Here is a 23,441-nt window from a genome sequence, read left to right on the forward strand (position 1 = left end):
ATTTTTCCCCCTATTTAAGATACTTCTGTCTGTCTTTTTTTTTTTTTTGTCTTTTCTAGGGCCGCTTCTGCAGCATGTGAAGATTCCCAGGCTAGGAGTCTAATCAGAGCTGGAACCACCAGCCTATGCCAGAGCCACAGCAATGTGGGATCCGAGCCACGTCTATAACCTACACTGCAGCTCACGGCAACGCCGGATCCTTAACCCACTGAGCAAGACCAGGGACTGAACCCGCAACCTCATGGTTCCTAGTTGGATTCGTTAACCACTGCGCCACAACGGGAACTCCACTTCTGTCTTTCTTAATTGAAATATAGTTGACTTACAGTTTTGTGTTAGTTTTAGGTGCTCAGTAAATTGATTCAGATGTATATGTGTATCTACATACACACACACATATATAGAGGTTGTTTTTCATTATAGCATGCAAAATATTATTACAAGATATCAAATATTGTTCCCTATGTTATGCAGTAAATCCTTGTTGCTTACCTGTTTTATATATAGGAGTGTGTATCTGTTAGTTCCATACTCCTAATTTATCCCTCTTTCTCCCTTTTCTCCTTTAGTAACCATAAGTTTGTTTTCAGTGTCTGTGAGTTTGTTTCACGTTTTTCAGTAGTGTTTTATAGTCTTCATGTAAACCTTAACCATTTCTTATAATTTTGTTTTTCAGTTTTAGTTTCTGTTATGAACAAAATCTTTTAAAGTTACTTTTTAAAGCTTGTTATTAGCAGCTATTACGTGAAAGCTTTTGGTTTTCTGATTATTGTGCATTTAGGCATCTTACAGAATGTTTTTAATTCTAATGATTTTTCATTTGATTGACTTAGATTTTCTGTATATACAAATCATGTCATCTTAATAGTAATTTAAAATTCGTTTCAGATTCCTCAGTTCCTTTTAGATGATTGTTTCAAAAATGGTATCCCCTGCCGTATATTTTGCACTCAACCAAGACGATTAGCAGCTATCGCTGTGGCTGAAAGAGTTGCTGCAGAGAGAAGAGAAAGGATTGGTCAAACAATTGGATATCAGATCCGTTTAGAAAGCAGGTAAAGACATTTCTCCTGTAGCCTTTTATAATTTTCTGAAAAAACAAGGTATTTGTATTTCACTAAATATAGAGAATGTGTTAGTTGAAATGTTAGATGATCATATTTGCTCCAAAAGTTTATGACAGCACATTGAGATCATGTCCTAACTTAGTTAGGTTTTGAATAAATAGTTTGAAACCTATTTATTCAAAACCCAAAAAAGGGTTTTAAATAAATAGGTTTGGACCATGGATAGAAATTGTTTCATAGTTTCGTGATAAAGTGCAAGTTATTTCACTTGAGTCTTGTGTTCCTCATCTATAAAATAAAGCTAGTGAAAGCATCTAGAGCACAAATTTGATGTCAGGTTTATAGTGAGCACTCAGTAAATGGTAGTAACCAAATTGATTGTTATTATTAGTAATACTAGTAGTACCTTCCTGACAAGTAGTATCATTTCTTTGCTTACAATAATTTGGATATAGTGATTCAGAAAGCTGATCTCATTTATGATATACTTTTTTCCCTAAGCAAAAAGTATTTAAAATGTTTTTAAAAGAATCTCTTTATTTAGGGAGTTCCCTGGTGACCTAGTGGTTAAGGATCCAGTTTTGCCACTGCTGTGGCTGGGGTCACTAATGTGACATAAGTTTGATCCCTAGCCTGGGAACTTTAGATTCTTTAACAAAATAATCTATTAATAAAAGGCTATTAGTAATAATAAACTTGTGAAATTATCAGGCACAAAATACATATTTCATACAACTTTGCTAATAAAGTATATGTACCAATACACTGTTATATTAGTAACATTTATTAAAGTACAAAGGAGACTAGCACTTAATGTGATCATGTTTTAATACATAAAAGATTTGTAATTGTGCGTTTTATTTTGATTTTTTTTTTTAAAAAGGGTTTCTCCAAAGACACTTCTGACATTTTGTACTAACGGTGTATTGCTTCGTACTCTGATGGCAGGAGATAGTACTTTGTCAACTGTGACACATGTTATTGTGGTAAGAATATTTAAATTTAAATATATACACAAGAACCAATTTTTAAAAAATGGCTATTGTGATCAAGTTACTTTTTATTGTCCATAATTATTAGGAAAGATATTTTATATTAAAGATTTTCTTTTTACCATCATGTTTTATAAGTGAAAATAAAATAACGTAGTGTTTGAAAAAGTGCTTTTTAAATATGAAAATGATATATTGTACCACTTTAAGAGTTTTCCAGAATGGTAAAATTTCTTTTTTTTCTTTATGCTTAGTTATTTAATTCTTCCAAATCTTAGGAGCATATTTTATAGTCATTTAACTTTATGGGTAAGCTGCTAAAGTAACTAGATGCTGATGAAATAACTAGTTGAATTATGACCCTATTAAAGAATCCTAAACTTTCATCCAATTTATATTGGAAAAATTCAGTTGTTTTATAAGCTCGTGATCAGGAGCTTTTAGAAATTTACTAGTTCTGTGCATTCAAACTGAAGGATGCACCTAGTTCTGATGCTAAAAGAAGCAAATTTAAATTGATTTTATGTATATTAAACATGCATTAAATTAGACTCTACTAATTCAGGATTTGTTGTTTTTGTGGTTTTATATTCTGTGGAAGAAAGGGCAGTGTTTTGTTAGCTACAGTAGATTGTTAATGTCTGATTATTTCTGAATTGTCCATAATACAAAATTTTCACTAATTGGCCTTGTCCACATTTAATGTGGCTTAGTGTAAAACCTAGCAGCTCCATAATTTTAAAGTTATCCTTATGTTTTAACTGTTCCATGGTTTTTTTGTGTTTGTTTACTGCAGGATGAAGTACATGAAAGGGATCGATTTAGTGATTTTTTACTTACAAAGTTAAGAGATTTGTTGCAAAAGCACCCAACTTTGAAACTAATTCTTTCTAGTGCAGCCTTGGATGTAAATCTTTTTATAAGATACTTTGGGAGTTGTCCAGTGATATATAGTAAGTTAAATTATCAGATCTTCTTTTTAGGATTTTTATGAAATAATATTTTGACATGATTGTATTTATTGTCATAGAAATTGGGAAATGTTCTGATCTATAGAGGGCATCTATTATTTCTGTTTACTCTGAGATATGCTTAATCAGTCATCGCTATATATTTTCATGCTCTTCTTTTCATTTGCAACTCTTTGGTATTGTGTAGCGGGGCCAGTTCTTTAGTCTTAGAAGAAATGTGCTTTATTTTGACCCTTTATTCTCCTTTAAATTCTTTCTTGTACCTTTGCCTTTATTGCTAGACTCTTTGAAAGTGTAGTCTATACTCCTATGTTTACTTCCCATGTATTTCTGAATATATTGCCACTTAACTTTTGCCCTTATCCTTTAATGAAATCTGGTTTTACCACCAATCTTTTTTTTTACACCGATCTTTAAAAAAATTAATTTCCTTTCAAAAATAAAAAAGTTGTAAGTGTTCACCTTAATGAAACGGTACAACACATAGGGAAAAAGTTCACAATCACCTCTTCTTTTCATTTCATGTCTTTGCTTCCATGAATTACTTGATGTTAAAGCCTAGTGCATATTGCACTTGTCTCACCTTGTTTGTGCTCTTACAACATATGTTAATATATACGTATGTATTGGGTTTACAGAAAATGGTTTTACAAATGGGCACATGCCATATACATTGTTTTGCACTTTTCTTTTTTTTTTGTCTTTTTTTTTTTGCTATTTCTTGGGCCGCTCCCACGGCATATGGAGGTTCCCAGGCTAGGGGTCGAATCGGAGCTGTAGCCACCGGCCTACGCCAGAGCCACAGCAACGCAGGATCCGAGCCTCATCTGCAACCTACACCACAGCTCACGGCAACGCCGGATCGTTAACCCACTGAGCAAGGGCAGGGACCGAACCCGCAACCTCATGGTTCCTAGTTGGATTCGTCAATCACTGCGCCACGACGGGAACTCCTGCACTTTTCTTTATTCTTATGACAGTATCATAAAAAGTCCATTTGATTAGTAGCTCTAGATGTAGTTCATTATATTAAACAGCTGCTTTTATATTTCCTAATATGAATGTATCATGATTTATTTAACCATTTTTTTTTTCTTTTTGGACATTCAAATTAGTTCTCTGAACATCCTTGTACGTATAGCCTTATATATTGGTGGTGCTCTTAATTCTAAGGATAGATTCCTAAAAGTGAAGTTATTGAATGGAAGTGTATATCTGTTTTTAATTTTAACAGTAAAATGGTTTTGCTACCTTACTTTTTGAGAAGGTGGAAATTATTCACACATTTTGGCACATTATGAAGCTATTCATTTGTGCATTCTCACCAGATTTTTTTGACACTGGTTTAATTGCCAAGCCTACTGTTCAGATTTTACTTAAAGTCTCTGTAATATTTCCCATAGTTCTTTTTTTTTTTGTGAAATGCTCATATCCCATCATTTATTTGACAGCATTGATTCCTAAGTATAGCCTGTATTTTCTTGGTCTCCTCTGTGGAATTCTCTTTTGCTTGGTGCTTAAATATTGGTATTTTTGAAGATTACTCATTGATCCATTTTTTTAAATTGTTCATTCCTTTTCCCTCCCCCCTCCCCTCCCTCTTCCCCTACCCCTTCGCCTCCCTCTCACTCTCTTTTAAATCCATTCCCCCTGTTGCAACTAGAGTGTTCTTTCTGAAGTGGAATTTTGATGATGTTGAATACTCTCCTGAACTTAAAACTTTGAATAACCTTTACCTCACAGTAAAGACCTAAACCCTTAATAGGACTTATTTCTTCTACCTCATCTTGATCTGCAATCCTGTTTCCATATAGCTTCTCTCCCTCACCCGTTTGTGTTCTGATTAGCTTGGCCCTTTTTGTTCCTTTATAACTTGATATTCCTTCTCACCATAGGTACTGTTTCTTCCTTCATAGTACACTCTTTCCTTTCTGTGTAGTTTAGTTATTTTCTTTATCTCCTCTTGGTTCTCATTTTTCTCAGTAGGAATGCTTTTCTTGACTCATTCAAATTCCCCTATTATATACTGTCATGGTATCTTGTATTTCTCTCTCATAGGGCTTTTCACAACTTTATTTTTACATTTATATTCAGGATTATTAGATTAATGTTTAACTGCCCTGTTAGATTGCAAGCTTCATGAAAGCAGGAGGTAGCTTTGTTTCTGCTCACCATTTATATTCCTATTGCCTAGTGTGATGCCAAACACACAAGGAGATAGTAAATGCTAGAAAAAACAAGCAAATGAACAGTTGTCCAAAATATAGATCAAAATGTAGATGCAAAGGACAATATGAGGGTCACTTCGCCTATGAAATTGCTTTTGGATTAATACTCAAGTTTATTAACTTGGGAATCTCATGTTTTTATGTGAACTATCTCTAAGATGCAAATTGGCTATTTAAAAAAATTACTTTTATTTAGTACAGGGAAGACCATTTGAAGTAAAAGAAATGTTTCTGGAAGATATTTTAAGAACTACTGGATACACAAACAAAGAAATGTTGAAGTACAAAAAGGAAAAGCAGCGAGGTAAGCTTTTCATCAAAAAAATATAAAAGAAAATTACTGTTGATACTGACTTTTGGGAGTACTCCATTCATAAACTATGCAGTTACAAGGACACTTGAAAGTATTTTTCTCTGTGAATAATTGTATAATATTGTGTTGGGAAGCTATCCCAAATGTACCTTTTATGTTCTGGTTTACCTCTAGAAGTTATAATCTATTGAGATGAATTCAAAGTAGATGCCAGAGTTGAGGATGCCAAGTGTTCTCGTATCCAGAGATTCAGCTGCTATTGTAAGGAAGCAGGGGATGATGATGTGCTAGCTGTCCCCAGCCCATTTTATAGCATGGGAGTGGGGTGTGGGTGGGAGGGAATGAAAAAAGTAGCATGTGAGCAATAACAGGCTCAACTTTGATGCAATTTTTTTTTTTTTTTTTTTTTTTTTTTTTGTCTTTTTTATCTAGGGCCACACTTGTGGCCTATGGAGGCTCCCAGGCTAGGGGTCTAATCTGAGCTATAACTGCCGGCCTATGCCAGAGCCACAGCAACTCTGGATCTGAGCCTCATCTGCAGCCTATACCACAGCTCACCACAACACCGGATCCTTAACCTACTGAGCAAGGCCAGGGATCAAACCTGAAACCTCATGGTTCCTAGCCGGATTTGTTAACCGCTGAGCCATGATGGGAACTCCTGGTGTAATTTTTGAGGCTTTCAAATCTTGATATTGATATCAATTGTATCAGTACTTTGAATTTAGCATTATTTGCCTATGAATACATCTTTTATCATGACTTATACTATATCTCAGCTTTTGAATTAAGGTTAGTTTCCTTTTGCTTACTTTTTTTTTTTTGGCTGTGCCGATGGTATGTAAAAGTTCCTTGGCCAGGAATAGAACCCACACCACACGACACTGAATCCTTCATCACTAGGCCACCGCAGACTCTCCCTTTTACTTTTAACTACATTGCTTGTGATAGAAAACTTGGCCTCGGAGTTCCCGTCGTTGCGCAGTGGTTAACGAATCCGACTAGGAACCATGACGTTGCAAGTTCGATATCTGACCTTGCTCAGTGGCTTAAGGATCCAGTGTTGCCGTGAGCTGTGGTGTAGGTTGCAGACACAGCTCGGATCCGCGTTGCTGTGGCTCTGGCGTAGGCCGGTGGCTATAGTTCCGATTCGACCCCTAGCCGGGGAACCTCCATATGCCACGGGAGTGGCCCAAGAAATGGCAAAAAGCCAAAAAAAAAAAAAAAAAGAAGAAAACTTGGCCTCAAGCTTTGATTCCATTGTTTAGTCAGTATAAACTTCTTTAGATTCTTCACTTGAACAAATAAATAACATTGCTTGTTTCATAGTGCAGTCCTGAATCATTAATATGTAAATTATAAAACTCCTGGTGCTTGAAACTTTTGAAGATGAAAATTGTATAAACTTGTATCTCAGGTAACTAGCAGGATGATAGAAGTTCAATAAATTATTTTCTACAAGGTGCTATGTGACTATTAGTGATTAATTTTAAACAATATTTGTTACATGGCAAAAATACTGTTCATTAAATTATATACTCATTTTAGAAGTAAACTTCTTAATAGTTGATGAATAAATAAGCTTTCTTAAAGCAGTTTCTTATCTCCCTTTGGTTCAGCATAACTCATTTTGTTGAATGTTCCTAATTAATATTTTTTAAAAAGTAACTTCAGAATAAGGCCAACTTTTAAGCATTTTCAGATTCACTTAATTTTTTAAACAAATTTATTTCAAAAAGCAAAGAATTTATCTACTTGTTCTTCCTTTGGTAATTAATTTAGAAGAAAAACAACAAAGCACGCTTACAGAATGGTACTCAGCGCAAGAGAATACTTTCAAACCTGAATCTCAGAGACAAAGAGCTGTTCCAAATGTGACTGAAGAGTATGATTTATTGGATGATGGGGGTGATGCTGTCTTCAGTCAGTTGGTAAGACCTCAGCGGTTTCACACTGCTATTTTGAGTGAAAATTTTGTAATTTAAAGAATGTCTTATGATATTGTAATATTGTATTGCATTATTACAGTATAATTCTTAGAGTTCCTGCTATGGTACATGGGTTAAGAATCTGACTGCAGTGACTTGGGTTGTTGCAGAGGTTTGGGTTCAATCCCTGGTCCAGTTCAGTGAGTTGAAGGATTGGTATTGCCGCACCTGTGGCTCTCATTCAATCCCTGGCCTGGGAACTTCTATATGCCGCAGGCATGGCCATTATAGTAATAATAATATGAATTATCTTAGTTTAATCTTAGACTATAAGACATTTTTCAGAACAACTTTCTACACTTTTAAAAGAATAATATAACATCTTTGTTTCATTGAGTTTAAATTATTTCCATATTTTCAGTACATTTTTTTGAAGAAAATAGGTATAGATATTATATAGTATACCTCATTATTGCTTGATGTTTTATCATTTCAAAAGTTTAAGAACCTAAGATGAGCTATGAAAAAGTTCGGAAGAGACTTGGAATTAGAGCAGCTAATCAATACTGATGTTTCCACTACCATACAGCTATGTGACTTTGTAACCATAGACCTTCTTCTCTACTTTTCTTCCTTCTTTCTAATTGAAAACATTTTTTTTAAATTTTATAATTGCACCTGCTGCATATAGATGTTCCTGGGCCAGGGACTGAATGTGAGCTGCAACTGTGACATACACTGCAGTGTGCAACGCCTGATCTTTTAATCCACTACTCCAGGCCAGGGATCCAATCCAGTCTGTGCCTCTGCAGTGACCTGAGATGTTGCAGTCAGATTCTTAATCCACTATGCCACAGTGGGAACTCCTTTTCTTCCTTTTATTTTGGCACAAAATCTTTTCCAAATGAAATATTTTTTAGAAGCCCTGCCTGCTCATCCTTCTTTTCCCACTCCCATCCCTCACTGGGGCTTTTGCTACCTTGAGTTTCATGAAATCTGCTTGAAAACTGGAACTAGCAGATTTCCTAGGTCCCTTCAGGTTTTTGATTCTGGTTTAGAATTCTTAAAAAGGCATTGGTAATTAGTATGATCCTTGCGACACTAAACTTTTTAGAGAAAGAAACTATTTTGAGCATGAGAAGCTACATATTACAGTTATACTTGCAGTTTTCTTCCAATGTTTATAAAGTTCTGATGTACCCAAATGAACAATGTTTAAAAATTGTTATTTAGCATATGAACATCTCATTGATTCAATGAGTAGCATTTCGACCATGTAAATAAGTGATTCTTAAGCCTGGCTGCACATTAGCATTCCTGAGGAACTTTTAAATTCTTAAGGAATCTGGCCCCCATCACAGAGATTCTGATATGCTTGGTCTGGGCTGGGACTGTGCATCAGTGTTGAAAAGCTTCAGGTGATGTTCCTCTATTGTGCAGTTGGGAGAGAAGACCACTGATATACAGGTACATTTAGCAACGTTCTGTCAGCAGCATAGTTAATATTGTGACTGGATTATACTCCTTTGTTGACAAGCTCATTTTCAGATAAAAGATAAATGTAAGAACAAGATAGAGTATTGTGAGTGATAATGTTTTTGATGAGGTGAGAAACTTTTGCGTCAAAGCCTTTACTATAATACCATATTGTTAGTGGTTTTTGGCTGTTACGGCTATCTCACGTTCTTTGCAAGCAGAGGTTAGCTGTGGGGTAATTTATAATTTTTATTTCTTTTTAAAGACAGAAAAAGATGTGAATTGCCTTGAACCATGGTTAATAAAGGAAATGGATGCTTGTCTTTCTGACATATGGCTGCATAAAGATGTTGATGCCTTTGCTCAGGTCTTTCACCTTATTTTAACTGAAAATGTTAGTGGTAAGTACCATTTATGTATTTATTTATTTATGTATTTATTTATTTATGTATTTATTTATTTATTTATTTTTAGGGCGGTACCCATGGCATATGGAAGTTCCCAGGCTAGGGGTCGAATTGGAGCTGCAGCTGCCAGTCTGTGCCACAGCCACACAAAGCCAGATCCAAGCTGCACAGCTTATGAGAGCACTGGATCCTTAATCCACTGAGCGAGGCCAGGGATTGAACCCGAATCCTCATGGATACTAGTTGGGCTCGTTACCACTGTGCAATGATGGGAACTCCAATTTAGTTAATTTTTTAAAATTACTCTATTTATTACGATGGAATTATAATTTAACTCAAAAAGTTCAAAATTCATATTTTTGTTCAGAACCAGTCATTTATTCTTTTGGAGTACTAATTTCAATGGTACAAATCAGGACCTTCTTATTAACATTTTAGAATAAATAAACTTAGTAAAAGTTTAATTTTTTCTCATGGAGGAGTTTATGGGAAGAAACTTTCTGCCAGTGTTATTCCCATTCAGCATCTTAGACAGTTAGAACCTTTTATTCCATAGGGGAATAAAAGTAAACAAAAGAATATCAAAAAATCATCTTAAACTTTGCATTTGCCCTTTTAAGCTTTCATTACCAGTACTGATGAAAATTAACTTTTTAATTCTTCTCTAATTATATCTTGTCATTTAGTCAAGGCAGTTTCTCGATTTAGGAAGATTAATTAAGGATTCCATAAGTTAGTCGTTTTCCTTTTCTGTTTTAATTATCTTGGTGAGCTTAAGACAGTTTAACAACTGTCTTTCCTTCACCTGCCTTATAAGTGATACTATCTAATTCATCCTATTTATACTCAGACCACATCAGCATCGGGTCTTCTGGGATCATCTGAGTTAACGGTTATATAATGCTGTTATCATGTACTTAGGTAAAGGTGCACTTTCCAGATTAACTCTTAACATGCAAAAAAAACTGAAGTGATTAAATCATTTGGAAATTTAACGTTATGTATCTTTTCTTTTCTTAGTTGATTACAGACATAGTGAAACCAGCGCAACAGCTCTGATGGTAGCTGCAGGAAGAGGTTTTTCAAGTCAAGTAGAACAGTTAATTAGTATGGGAGCCAATGTCCATAGTAAAGCATCAAATGGCTGGTAATTTTAAACTGCATCAATTCTTTTTTACATCTTTGTATAGCTACACATATCTTTTTTTCTTGTATTTCTCTTTATATTAAAAACTATTGTGCAATAATTGCTCATACATCTCTAATGGGTGAATGAATAATTTTGAGTATTTATATAATTTTGAGAGTATTATTTATCTTTCTTAATTTAATATCTTTTAATTTTGGCAGGATGGCTTTAGATTGGGCTAAACACTTTGGGCAGACTGAAATTGTGGATCTTCTAGAGTCTTACAGGTAAAACTTTATACTATTTTTAATTGGTTGTAACTTCTTTTAAAAAAGTTTAGTCATGTAAATCATAGAATGTGACAAATAAAGTCTGTTTAGGGTCTCTTATCCAGAGATTGTTTTTTGAAGTTCTTTTTTTTGTACTATAAAGTACAAAGTACTTTTTCTGTTCAATTATTTCATAAGTTTCTAATAAGATCCACTATATTATAATATTTATCTTATTTTTAATTTTATCTTAAAAAGCAGAAGGGGGATTTCCAGTTAAACTTGGTATTTGTCTCTCTGCTTTTTTCCAAAATAGCACTAAAATTGTAAGGAATATAAAATTATAAACTAATAGAAATTTACATGTCTATTATTGCAGTCCCACCTCCCTGCACTGTTGATCCTCTTTAACCTGTTCTACTTTTTCTTTTATCCATCAGACCTACCATCCTCTGATAAACAATGTAATTTACTTAACTTACTATCTGTATTGGTTTATTGTTTGTGTCTTCTCTCCACTAGAGTTTAGTAAGGTCCTTGTCTCCTTTGTTCAAGGATAGTGCCTGGATATGCTAGATGTTCAGTGATGAATGAATGAATAATAAAGAGCTCCCAAAAATTAAAAGTAGAAAAAGAGTTTAGAGGATTACAAGATAAAGTTGAAAAAAAAAATCATTCACAAAGTAGGAACAACAAGACAAGAGATAGAAAATTTTCAAAAAAGGATAGGAAAATTTATTTCCTTTGTATTCTTTATGTGGAAGCTATTAGACAATGTGCTTTGCAGAAATTAAGACATAAAACAGTAGATCCAGCATAGGAGATATGTGAAAGAAAAGCTTAGTATGCTGTTACAAAGGGCTGTCACTGTGGTAGCTGCCCAGTAGGCCTAGTTTCAGAAACAGAAGATAGAGAGCTCCAGGAGGAAGGTCCCTCAGGGACCTGATGGTTTTGACCATATTTTAAACATTTTATGAATCTTTTGGAAACTTTGGGAAGAATTAGAATTAGTTCCAAGTACTCAGAAAACTAAGCAATCTATTGGAGACTTTAGGAAGAATTAGTTCTAAGTACACAAAAAACTAAGCAAGTAAGAATTAATAATTACTCAAGGAAAAATCAAAAAGTTACAGAAGAAAGGATGTATAGCCATAGTTACCCCATTTAGTACAGGGGTACATAATATTTATGTAGGTATAGCAAAGTAAAGGCTGAACACAGATTTAATGAAAATTGTTGGGTTTGTATGGGTGGAAAGCTTATGAGGGTGTAAGTGGTGACTTCATTTTTCATTAATTGGAGACTCACAGATAATTACTGAATTATTAAATCAGTAAATAGCAGAAGGTTCATGTTGCTTAGAAATAAGGCAGTAAATACCAAAGAATGGCTAAAAGAATTGAAAAAGGTCCTAGGCACTGTGACTAGAAGTGGAGAAAGGTTTTATTATAACTTTTATAAAACCATTTGTTTATTAACAATCTGTACACTCATTACTTTGATTAAGGAATAAAGAATCAGAAGGGCAATATGTCAAAATTCTATGAAGCTAATTCTTCTTATAGATAAAGATTTTAGATAAATTTAGATTAGGTATTTAGATAGATTATATAGATTTTAGATTAGATATTTAAAGAAAAGAAAAAAGATATTTAACAGAAAATATATTACTAAAAATGTATTTTAGGGAGTTCTCACTGTGGCTCAGCAGGTTACTAACCCTGACTATTATCCGTGAGAATGCGGGTTCCATCCCTGACCTCACTCAGTGGGTTAAGGTCCACCATTGCCGTGGCTATGGTGTAGGCTGGCAGCTGCAGCTCCCATTTGACCCCTAGCCGGGAACTTCTATATGCCACAGGTTGTAGCCCTTAAAAAAAAAAAAATTAAAAAAGTATTTCATAATATATTAATAGGTTTGATCTATTTTCAACCTGTAAGAGTGTCAAAAAATAGTAACTTCTGTTATTCAAGAACATACACGATATTTTATTCGACTTGGGTTTTTGTATTTAAGTCTATAGATGTAATCTCAGATATTAGATGAAGTAAACGTTTGAGGTATGAAATTAGTTTTGTCATTTTAATTTCATTAAATGGTAATACAGAGTCTCAAAGTCTTGGCAGATCCAAATGGTAACTCCGGATTGTGGGTTTTGTTGTCATTTCAGTAGCAGCACCCAAAACTCTCAAACATTTTGGTGCTAACACTTTAAATGTTCTAGTCATTCTTTTTTTTTTTTTTTTTAATTTGTCTTCTGAGGATCGCACCCTTGGCATATGGAAGTTCCCAGGCTAGGGGTCCAATCAGAGCTCTAGCTGCCATCCTATGCCACAGCCACTGCAATGCCAGATCGAGCTGCGTCTGCGACCTACACTGCAGCTCAAGGCAATGCCAGATCTCTAACCCACTGAGCAAGGCTAGGAATTGAACCCTCATCCTCATGGATACTAGTCGGATTTGTGCAAACTCTCACACTGAAACTCTTTTTCATTAAGTGCTAAATAGAAATGGAACACATTTTGGAGTTTCCTGGTGGTGCAGCAGGTTAAGGATCCAGTGTTGGCTCAATCCCTGGTCTTCTGCAAGCCGCAGGTGCGGCTAAAAAAAAAAAAAAAAGGAAATTAGAAACAGCCTATCAAGAAAATATAAATGATCACCAAAAGTTTGTGTTTTTTTAAGTTTTATAGAGATAAAATTCACATACCATGTGGTTCACCCACTTAAGTGTACAACCCAGTGGTTGATGGTATGTTCATAGAATTATGTACCTATCGCCACCGTCGATTTTGAGAACATTTTCATCACCCAGAAAGAAACCCCTGCTCATTATAAGTCACTTCTCATTTTACCCAACTCTCCCAGCCCTAGACAACTACTAATCTACTTTCTGTTTCAATATATTTGTTTGTTTCACATATTTCATATATGTGGAATCATATGATATATGGTTTTCTGTGATTGGCTTCTTTCATTTAGCATAATATTTTTGAAGTTCATCCATGTTGTAGCATTTTCTTTAAATGACTGAATAATATTACATTCTGTGGATAAATCACAGTTTACTCAGTTGTTTTATCAATGGACATTTGAGTTATTTCTGCTTTTGGGCTGTTATGAATAATACTGGTATAAACATTTGTGTATAGTTTTTTTTTTTTTTTTTTTTTTTGTCTTTTTACCTTTTCTAGGGCTGCTCCCTTAGCATATGGAGGTTCCCAGGCTAGGGGTCCAATCGGAGCTGTAGCCGCTGGCCTACACCACAGCTCACGGCAACGCTGGATCCTCAACCCACTGAGCAAGGCCAGGGACCAAACCCGTAACCTCATGGTTCCTAGTCAGATTCATTAACCACTGAGCCACGACAGGATCTACATGTGTACAGATTTTTATGTGGATGTATATTTTCATTTCTCTTATCCATATAACTAGGAGTCTCATTGCTGGGGCATATGGTAATATCATGTTTAACATTTTGAGGAACTGCCACTTTTTGTTCCCAAGTGGTTTTACATTCCCACTAGCAATGTTTTAGGATTCCATTTTCTCCATATCCTCTCTCACACTTATTATTATGTCTTTTTGAGCATAGTCTTAGTGGATATGAAGAGGTATCTCATTGTGATTTAAAATTTTATTTCTCTGATGGCTAATGATGTTGAACATATTTTCATGTTTTTATTGGCTGTTTGTAGGTTTTCTCTAGAGAAATATCTTCAGATTGAATGTTTTTTAAAAGCACTTATTATCGGATTTTATGTTGAATAATATACTTGAAACCAAAATAGAAATTACATTATAGCTAGAGCATTAAGTTCTGCTTGCTCAGGGTATGTTGAAAATTCGAAAGTGGACATAATGGAATCATTGACACTTAAAGGGTTACTTTTTAAAGAAATTTGACTTGGTTTATTTGGTTTTCTAGTGCTTCATTGGAATTTGGAAATCTGGATGAAAGTTCTCTAGTTCAGACAAATGGAAGTGACCTCAGTGCAGAAGACAGAGAGCTCCTGAAAGCTTATCATCATAGTTTTGATGATGAAAAAGTAGACTTGGATTTGATCATGCATCTTCTTTACAATATCTGCCATAGTTGTGATGCTGGTAAATAAGCATTATCTAAACAAACTGGAACAAAAATATATTCTCTGATTAAAAAATTAACATTTTGAGAGTTCCTGTCATAGCACAGCGGAAATGAATCTGACTAGGAACCATGAGGTTGTGGGTTCAATCCCTGGCCTCACTCAGTGGGTTAAGGATCCGGTGTTGCCGTGAGCTGTGATGTAGGTTGCAAATGTGGCTCGGATCTAGCATTGCTGTGGCTTTGGCATAGGCCGGCAGCAGCAGCTCTCATTAGACCCCTAGCCTGGGAACCTCCATATGCCATGGGTGTGGCACTAAAAAAAAATAATAATAATAAAATTAACATTTTGTATGTGTACAAAGTTTTATATAATTCCTTTGATGATAATGCACAAATAATTTCTGAAGTGTCATCTCTAAGTATTAGAGTTTCAAAAACACATGATAGAGTTCTTTATCTAACTAGTTCTTTTGACTGATTCTGGTTTTACAGTGAGATTTAATATTAAAAAATTCATTCTTCTTCAAGGTGCAGTATTGATTTTCCTACCTGGATATGATGAAATTGTTGGTCTGAGGGATCGCATCCTCTTTGATGACAAGCGGTTTGCTGACAATACACACAGGTAAAAGCTAAAGCTGTATATTTGTTGCTTTAAGAAACAGATAGGTACCACAGTGTATTTACTCTTTTGTCAGCAGATATCAAGTCTTTATGCTTCATTCAAATATGCAAACATCTGATCAAAAGAAGGTATTAAAAAACCCACCAGCAGGTGTTCGAAAAATAGTAAGTTTCATAAAATCTTCTCTTTTTTGTTTTATTAGTCATTGGTTTTGCTTTCATATTAACTATAACATAATATCCTGTTGCAGATCCTTTCCACCAATATTGCTGAAACCAGCATCACAGTCAATGATGTTGTCTTTGTTATTGATTCTGGTAAGGTGAAAGAGGTGTGTATGGATAAATTGTATTTTTACTTAAATGAAGAAGGTTATTATTTCCATAACAGTAAATGAATGTAAGCAGAATTCATTTTAATGGGAAAATTTCTGGTTCTGGATGAATGTAACATACTAGATGTTAATTTCTCTAAAGTGAATATTCCACCTTACACAATTCAGCATGTAGGATCTATCTTGTTATTTTAACACATAAAAAAAAAAATTAGCTTCTCACTAAATATTAAAAAGAAAATAAAGCATTTGACTAGTTACACTGAAAATTTTGTCTAACAGTGTTCAAATTTGACTACGTATTTTGTATGTTTTCCTTCTACTCATGGGCCTGGACCATGTCCCCCTTGTTTGTTGTTATATTGAAAGATATTTAGTTCAAGAAAACCATGAAGACAGAAAGCGAACGTAAAACCAGGGTGCAGCAAATAATAGCTAGCAGCCAAATTGAGCCTATCACCTGCTTTTGTAAAAATTAATTTTATTGAAACACTGCCATATCCAATCTTTTATCTATTGCCTGTGGCTGCTTTCACATTGCAGTGTCAGATTTCAGTAGTTGCAACAGAGCCCCTCTGCAAAGGCTGAAATATGTTAACTGCCAACCTCTGATGTAAATAAAAGGCAGCATTTGTTTCCTTTTAGTGTTGGAATGCTCAGCAATTCTCAATACCCTTAGCTTTGGTTATCCTTTTACTGGAGAATTTAAAGTGATAGAGGCCATTGATTTTTTTAAGGTAAAAAGTATTATCCATGTTTAGAAAGCAAATTTTGTCTGTTCTAGTGGATATAAATGACCATTTCTGATTTAAAATATTAATTACCGCGGAGTTCCCGTCGTGGCGCAGTGGTTAATGAATCTGACTAGGAACCATGAGGTTGCGGGTTCGATCACTGCCCTTGCTCAGTGGGTTAACGATCTGGTGTTGCCATGAGTTGTGGTGTAGGTCACAGATGCGACTCGGATGCCGCGTTGCTGTGGCTCTGTTGTAGGCTGGCAGCTACGGCTCCGATTCAACCCCTAGCCTGGGAATCTCCAAATGCCACGGGAGCGGCCCAAGAAATGGCAAAAAGGCAAAAAAAATAAATAAAATAAAATATTAATTACCCTAGGTGTTATTTATCAAGTAAACTATGATGGTATTGTCAGAGTTATTTTATATACAAAGTTGATAATTACAACATTTTATTAAAAACAGTATAAGCAATGTCTTTTTAAAAAATCCTGTAGTTAAACTATTTGGAGAACACACTTGTATTTGCTCTCTCTAGTTATTTTATGAAAGGGAAACTGTAAAGTCAATGCATGATTGACATATATGTATGAATTCTTTTAAAATACTATTCTATAGTAAGTTTTCCTTTAGATTCTTTGAGGACCTATGTAGGTAGTAATGATTCGTTTTTACTTTCTATTTTGTAACATTCTGAACAGGCTAACCATATTAGTAGTTTTGCAGGGGCTAAAACCTAAGGGGTTAAAATTTCTTTACTTAGAAATAGGGTTAGTTTAGTGATTATTGTTCTTCTTTCAGATCAGATCCCTGGAAGGTATTTCAGAAAATGTCTTTCCCTTGTCACTTCTTTTCCCCCATGGTGGTGTAAATCTGATAGAAAATGACCTCAAGAGAATAGATCAGTTCTCTTCTATCTTGGTACATTATGAAAACTGATTGCCATTATTCAAATATAGCAGAGAGAAACAGTTAGCTCAGGGAGGCACAGAATGAGGGGATTTATAACTGTTCTGAGTTTAGTTTTCATACTTTGCCCTTAGAATGTTTTTAATCAGAAATCTGAATTTTTTTTTTAATCAGTACTCTGTTCTAATTAATCAAAAGGGGCTTTGAAATAAACTTGGCATAATGTTTTTCTCTTATTTCTCAAGTACCTATTATGTATTAACATAAAGTTTATTTAAATATTACAGAAATCCTTTGATGCACTGAATTTTGTTACAATGTTAAAAATGGTGTGGATTTCCAAAGCAAGTGCTATACAGCGAAAAGGCAGGTAATGTATATTTAATGGATATTCATTCAATTGCCAGTAAAATGGAAACATTTTCATAGGTATTACATATTTAATGTATCTTCTTCTTTTTATAAAATGCTAAAACTTCATGTTAGTGTTAGTTTTTATATTATTTTTATAAAGCAAACCATTTTAATACTAACTTTTTGGCTATGCCCATGGTATGCGGAAGTTGCCAGGCCTTGGATCAAACCTATGCCATAGCAGGGATCCAAGCCATTGCAGTGACAGCACCAGAGCCTTAATATGCCACAAGAGAACTCATTTATCTTAAAAGTTGAGTTCCAGATTATGTTAAAAATACAAAATTTTTGCCAAGTATAATCTACCCTCAGAAGATGTAAGAAAAACACAACATTATAAATCAACCATACTTTAATAAAAAATAAAATTAAAATAATGTATAAGAAACTTAAAAATATATATATAAAAGATGTAGGATGAATTTCTGTGTTATACAAAAAAGCTCAGTAAAATCAATTAAAGCCCACTACATCAACCTGACATATACCACGTGTATTTAAAAAAAGGCAAATTAATGAGGTACTATTTATTGCTTATCAGATTGGCATCAATTAAAATTTTTAATAGTATACACAACAAAGTAGGCAAAGGCCTGGGCAAATAGAGTTTCATAGTTTTCTGATGGGAGTGTAAATTGGTGTGACTTCTTCAGAGTTGGATCTGAAACTGCTTAAATAGATCTCCCCTTTGACAGTGGAGTCTACTTCTCATAATTTATGCTAAGTATTCTTGTGTATGTGTACAAAGATGTATGTTTAAAAATGTTTTTTGCAGTATTGTTTATAATAGTGAAAAGTCTGGGAACAGTGTATTGTCCATCATTAGTGAAGTGGTTCAGTTATTGCCATGCAAAGTGTCCTGCTAAGTAACTATTAAAAGGAAATATTTGGATCTATATGTTTTCTGTGGAGTGAGTTTTCTGAACATATAGTAATTGAAAAAAGTGAAGTAATCGAGGATGTCTAGTATTTTCTCGTGTTAAAAATATGTATGTATCTGTCTGTATATATATTTAGACACAAGTACATTGTCCAGTCTGAGGGAAACATTAGAAAACAATGGTTGTTGACTCTAAGAAGGGGCATTTGTGGTTTCTTGGAGGAATAAGAGTTAATTAAAATTTTTTGTTGTTTATTTACTTTAGTACATGCTTGCATTACATTTTCATTTTTAAAAAGTCAAGATTAAAAAGTATTTTTCAGTAATTATTTACTAATTTTTCTTGTATTTTAACTAGCAAGAAAACATCAAATACTGACTTTAAAAGAATGCCTCATACTGAAGGCAGTGAATATGTTTCTTTATGTCCTTTTAACTTCATAGAATACCCTTGAGGGGTTTTCTTAGGTCAGTTGGACTCTTATGGTTTGGCACATTGAACTGTATTTCTGCCATGCTAATAGTATATTATCAGGGATAAAAATCAGAAAATATAGAAATTTTCAGTGTCATCTTTTTCAATGGATATTTTTTGGCAGGCTTCACCGTAATGTAATGATGAATAAACTGTAGTCTGATGGGTAAAATTTGAGTTGGGGGAAATGTTGGAGTCTAATAAATTAAGCAGTTTTGGAGTTCCTGTTGTGGCTCAGTGAGTTAAAATCCCGATTAGTATCAGTGAGGATGCGCGTTCAACCCCTGGCCTCACTCATTGGGTTAGGGATCTGGCACTGCCGTTGCTATGAGCTATGGCATACGTTGAAGGTGCAGCTCAGATCTGGCATTGCTGTGGTTGTGACGTAGGCCAGCAGCTGCATCTTTATTTTTTTTTATTTTTTATTTTTTTTATTTTTTTGTCTTTTTGCTATTTCTTGGGCCGCTCCTGCGGCATATGGAGATTCCCAGGCTAGGGGTCTAATCAGAGCTGTAGCCACCGGCCTACACCAGAGCCACAGCAACTTGGGATCCGAGCCGCGTCTGTGACCTACACCACAGATCACGTCAACGCCGGATCGTTAACCCATTGAGCAAGGGCAGGGACTGAACCCGCAACCTTATGGTTCAGCAGCTGCATCTTTAATTTGATCCCTAGCTTGGGAACTTACATATACTACAGGTGTGCCCCCCCGCCCCCAAAAAAGCAGTTTCAATACCATGTGATCTGCACTATAACTGGGTAATGATTCTAGAGGAGTTAAGATAGAATCTGAGGCAAATATGAATAAATAGTTATTGTGGGAAGCCATTTCTGACAGAGGGAACATACTCAAAAAGGCCTGAAGGCAAGTGTGACCAAGTTGTTTGGATGCAGTTTGAAGGAGAATAGTAAAAAATGAATGTAAAGAGGTAAGTTACAGACTGACCCCTAAGGGCCATTTTGTGTTTTCTTGCTCTGTTTTTTTTTCTTCTTAATAAACCAAGGGATAGCATGATTGTAATAGTATTCTTTATGCTCTTTGAGAAATGAATTGATAGAGATAAAAATGATGGTAGGAGGACCCCAGGAGGAATCTCTTTCATTAATACTGTCATTTACAATAAGGGAGCAATGAGAGTAGCCTGTATTATTATAGTGGGGGTAGAAATTGAGACGTATAGGCTTGCACTTCGCAGATGCTGATTTTTTTTACAAAAAAATTGTGCAACCTGCAAACCCCATGTTGAGTAAGTCTGTTACCTCCATTTTTCCAACAGCATTTGCTCATTTCTTGTTTCTGTGTCACATTTTGGTAATATTTCAGACTTTTTCATTATTTGTTATGCTAAGTTGTGGTTCGTGATCTTTGGTGTTACTCTTATTGGGGGATACCAGGAACTGTGCCCATATAAGATAAACTTAATCCATAAATGTTGTGTGTTCTGACTGTCCCAACTGATCAGCTGTTTTCCATCTCTTGCCTTCTATTTGGGACCCCCTGTGCCCTGAGACACACCAGTATTGAAATCAGGCCAATTAATAATACCACCATCACCTCTTAAAAGTGTTCACATGAAAGGAAGAGTCGTACTTATCTCACTTTCAAAAGCTAGAAATGATTAAGCTTAGTGAGGAGGGCATGTTGAAAGCTAAGATAGGCTGAAAGCTAGGCCCCTTGGTGCCAAACAGTTAGCCAAGTTGTAAATGCAAAGGAAACATCTTTGAAGGGAATGAAAAGTGCTATTTCACTGAACAAATAAATAAGAAATCGAAACAACATTATTGCTGATAGGGAGAAAGTTTTAGTGATCTGGATAGAAGATCAAACCAGCCACACCATTTGCTTACACCAGACCCTAATCCCAAATAAAGTCCTAACTTTGTTCAATACTGTGAAGGATGACAGGGGTGAGGAAGCTGCAGAGGAAAAAATTAAAACTAGCCAAGGTTGGTTCATGAGGTTTAAGGAAAGAAGCCATCTTCATAACATAAAAGTGCAAGACGACGCTGCAAGTGTTGGTGTAAAAGCTACAGCAGGTTATCCAGAAGATCCAGCCAAGATAATGAGGGTGACTACACTAAACAGATTTTTCTCTTGGAAAAGATCCTGCTCTGGGAAGAAGTCTGGGACTTTATAGCTAGAGAGGAGAAGTCAGTGCTTAGCTTCGGTTCAGGCTGACTTTCTTGTTAGGGGCTAATGTTCATTGACCATTTTGAATGTCCTAGGGCCCTTATGAATTATGTTCAATCTACTCTTTGCTTATACTTTTAAAATGGAACAGTAAAGCCTGGCTGACAGCACGTTTGTTTATAACATAGTTTACGGACTATTTTAAGCCCAGTGTTGAGACCTGTTCAGAAAAAAAATGATCCAAGCCATTACTGCTCACTGACAGTGCACCTTGTAGACCAAGGACTCTGATGGAGATGTAGAACAAGATTAATGGTTTTTTACTGCTAACACAACATTCATTCTTCAGCCAACAGATCAAGTAGTAACTTTGGCTTTCAAGTCTTATTCTTTAAGAAAAACATTCTGTAAGGCTACACTTGCCATGGATGGTGATTCCTCTGATGGATCTGGGCAAAGTAAGTTGAAAATGTTCTAGAAAGGATTCACCACTCTAGATACCATTAGATCATTTATGATTCATGGAAAGAGGTCAGAATGCCAGCATTAACAGAAGTTTGGAAGAAGCTGATTCCAACCATTATGGATAACTTTGAGGGGAGGAAGTAACTGCATATGTGGTGGAAATGGCAAGAGAAGTAAAATTAGAAGTTGAGCCTGACAGTGTGACTGAATTGCTGCAGTCTCATGATGAAACTAATGGATGAGGAGTTGCTTATGGATTGGCAAAGAAAGAGGTTTCTTGGGATAGAATCTACTCCTGGCGAAGATACTGTGAAGATTGTTGAAATGGCAATGAAAGATATATTACATAAACTTAGTAGATAAAGCAGTGGCAGGGTTTGAGAGGATTGACTCTAGTTGTGAAAGAAATTCAGTGAGTAGGATGCTATCAAACTGCATGGCACGCTTCAGAGAAATTGTGAAATGGAGAGTCCATTGATGTGGTACACTTCATTGTTGTATTTTAAGAAATTGCCACAGCCACTCCAGCTTAATGCACCCTGGTCAGTCAGCAGCCATCAGCATGGCACAAGACCCTCCATCAGCAAAGAGATTATGACTTGCTAAAGGTTCATTTGATGGCTAGCATTTTTAAGCAATAAAGTATTTTTAATTAATTGTAGTAACTAAGTAATTTTTAATTTAATGTATATTGTTTATTTAGACATGCTATTGCACACTTAATGGATTACACAAATTAGAGTGTAATACAAATTTTATGTGTACTAGGAAACCAAAACATTTTCCTATACTTCCTTCTGAAGGATAGGTTGAAAATTAGGATGAGGAAACCTGGATGGAGGGAGGGGATTTGAAGTTAGAAGGATTATTAATATCACTTGTGAGAGAGGGTAGAGTAAGGAGAGCAGAGGGCTGAGGGCCAGCCTCAGAGGAACATCAAGATTTAAGGACTAGAAAAGGATAGAAAGCTCTCAGGGGAGACTGGACAGGTGGGAAAGCTGATGGGTTTATTGTGAGAGAAGTATTTGATGAGGGAAAGAATGGTCCAGTTCTTTGAATCTGAATGGTCAGATTTTTAACTTGTTTCTCACTGTGTTATAGTTTTGTCTGTCTCTGAATTGTGAGCTTTGCGAAGATAGGGATATTTCTGTTCTCTCTCTCACTTAGCATATTCAACCTTGTCTTTAGTTGTTATAGGGACTTTGGATGAAATTAAAAGTGACTGCTTTCCCTCAAGATATATTTCTGCTACTTCTCAGAAATTTTTCAGGTCTCTATGATGATTGGGTAAATGACACTCCTTTAGAGTTGTATAACGCATAACTTGAATGACTCTAATTAGTTGTGGGCCTGAACTCAGTGCTTGGTAGCAGCTTGGTAGTAGTAAAATAGATTAAATTATCACATGTTTATTCATACTTTATTTTTTACTTGCTTTAATTTGTGTATATATTTTAAAATTTTATCATTGTCTTAGAAGTGTGTCAAGTAGATGTCATTCGTGAATCTCACTTTATAAATGGGATAATTGAGTCCTAGATATGAGATGTGCCCTTTCAAAAGATAGGAGATCAATATCAGAGTATGGATTCAAAATCAGATA

General features: G+C 35.1%; 1 protein-coding gene across 3 annotated transcripts in view; it reads left to right on the top strand.

The window, feature by feature from the left end:
• Positions 1 to 23,441, top strand: part of YTHDC2 (YTH domain containing 2) — an 88,775-nt gene that overhangs the window by 39,370 nt on the left and 25,964 nt on the right. For 2 of the 3 annotated variants that reach the window (XM_021084629.1, XM_021084627.1), the window contains 13 exons: positions 889 to 1,055; positions 1,951 to 2,053; positions 2,856 to 3,012; positions 5,455 to 5,562; positions 7,354 to 7,502; positions 9,241 to 9,376; positions 10,403 to 10,529; positions 10,733 to 10,798; positions 14,707 to 14,885; positions 15,397 to 15,493; positions 15,567 to 15,657; positions 15,744 to 15,824; positions 17,758 to 17,840. In XM_021084629.1, the coding sequence (XP_020940288.1) occupies positions 889 to 1,055; positions 1,951 to 2,053; positions 2,856 to 3,012; positions 5,455 to 5,562; positions 7,354 to 7,502; positions 9,241 to 9,376; positions 10,403 to 10,529; positions 10,733 to 10,798; positions 14,707 to 14,885; positions 15,397 to 15,493; positions 15,567 to 15,657; positions 15,744 to 15,824; positions 17,758 to 17,840 (1,544 nt within the window). The remainder of the gene's footprint in view (positions 1 to 888; positions 1,056 to 1,950; positions 2,054 to 2,855; positions 3,013 to 5,454; positions 5,563 to 7,353; positions 7,503 to 9,240; positions 9,377 to 10,402; positions 10,530 to 10,732; positions 10,799 to 14,706; positions 14,886 to 15,396; positions 15,494 to 15,566; positions 15,658 to 15,743; positions 15,825 to 17,757; positions 17,841 to 23,441) is intronic. The other variant, XM_021084628.1, reaches the window with a different exon arrangement.

The sequence above is a fragment of the Sus scrofa genome, chromosome 2 (genome assembly GCF_000003025.6).
Source record: "Sus scrofa isolate TJ Tabasco breed Duroc chromosome 2, Sscrofa11.1, whole genome shotgun sequence".
NCBI classification, from domain to species: domain Eukaryota; kingdom Metazoa; phylum Chordata; class Mammalia; order Artiodactyla; family Suidae; genus Sus; species Sus scrofa.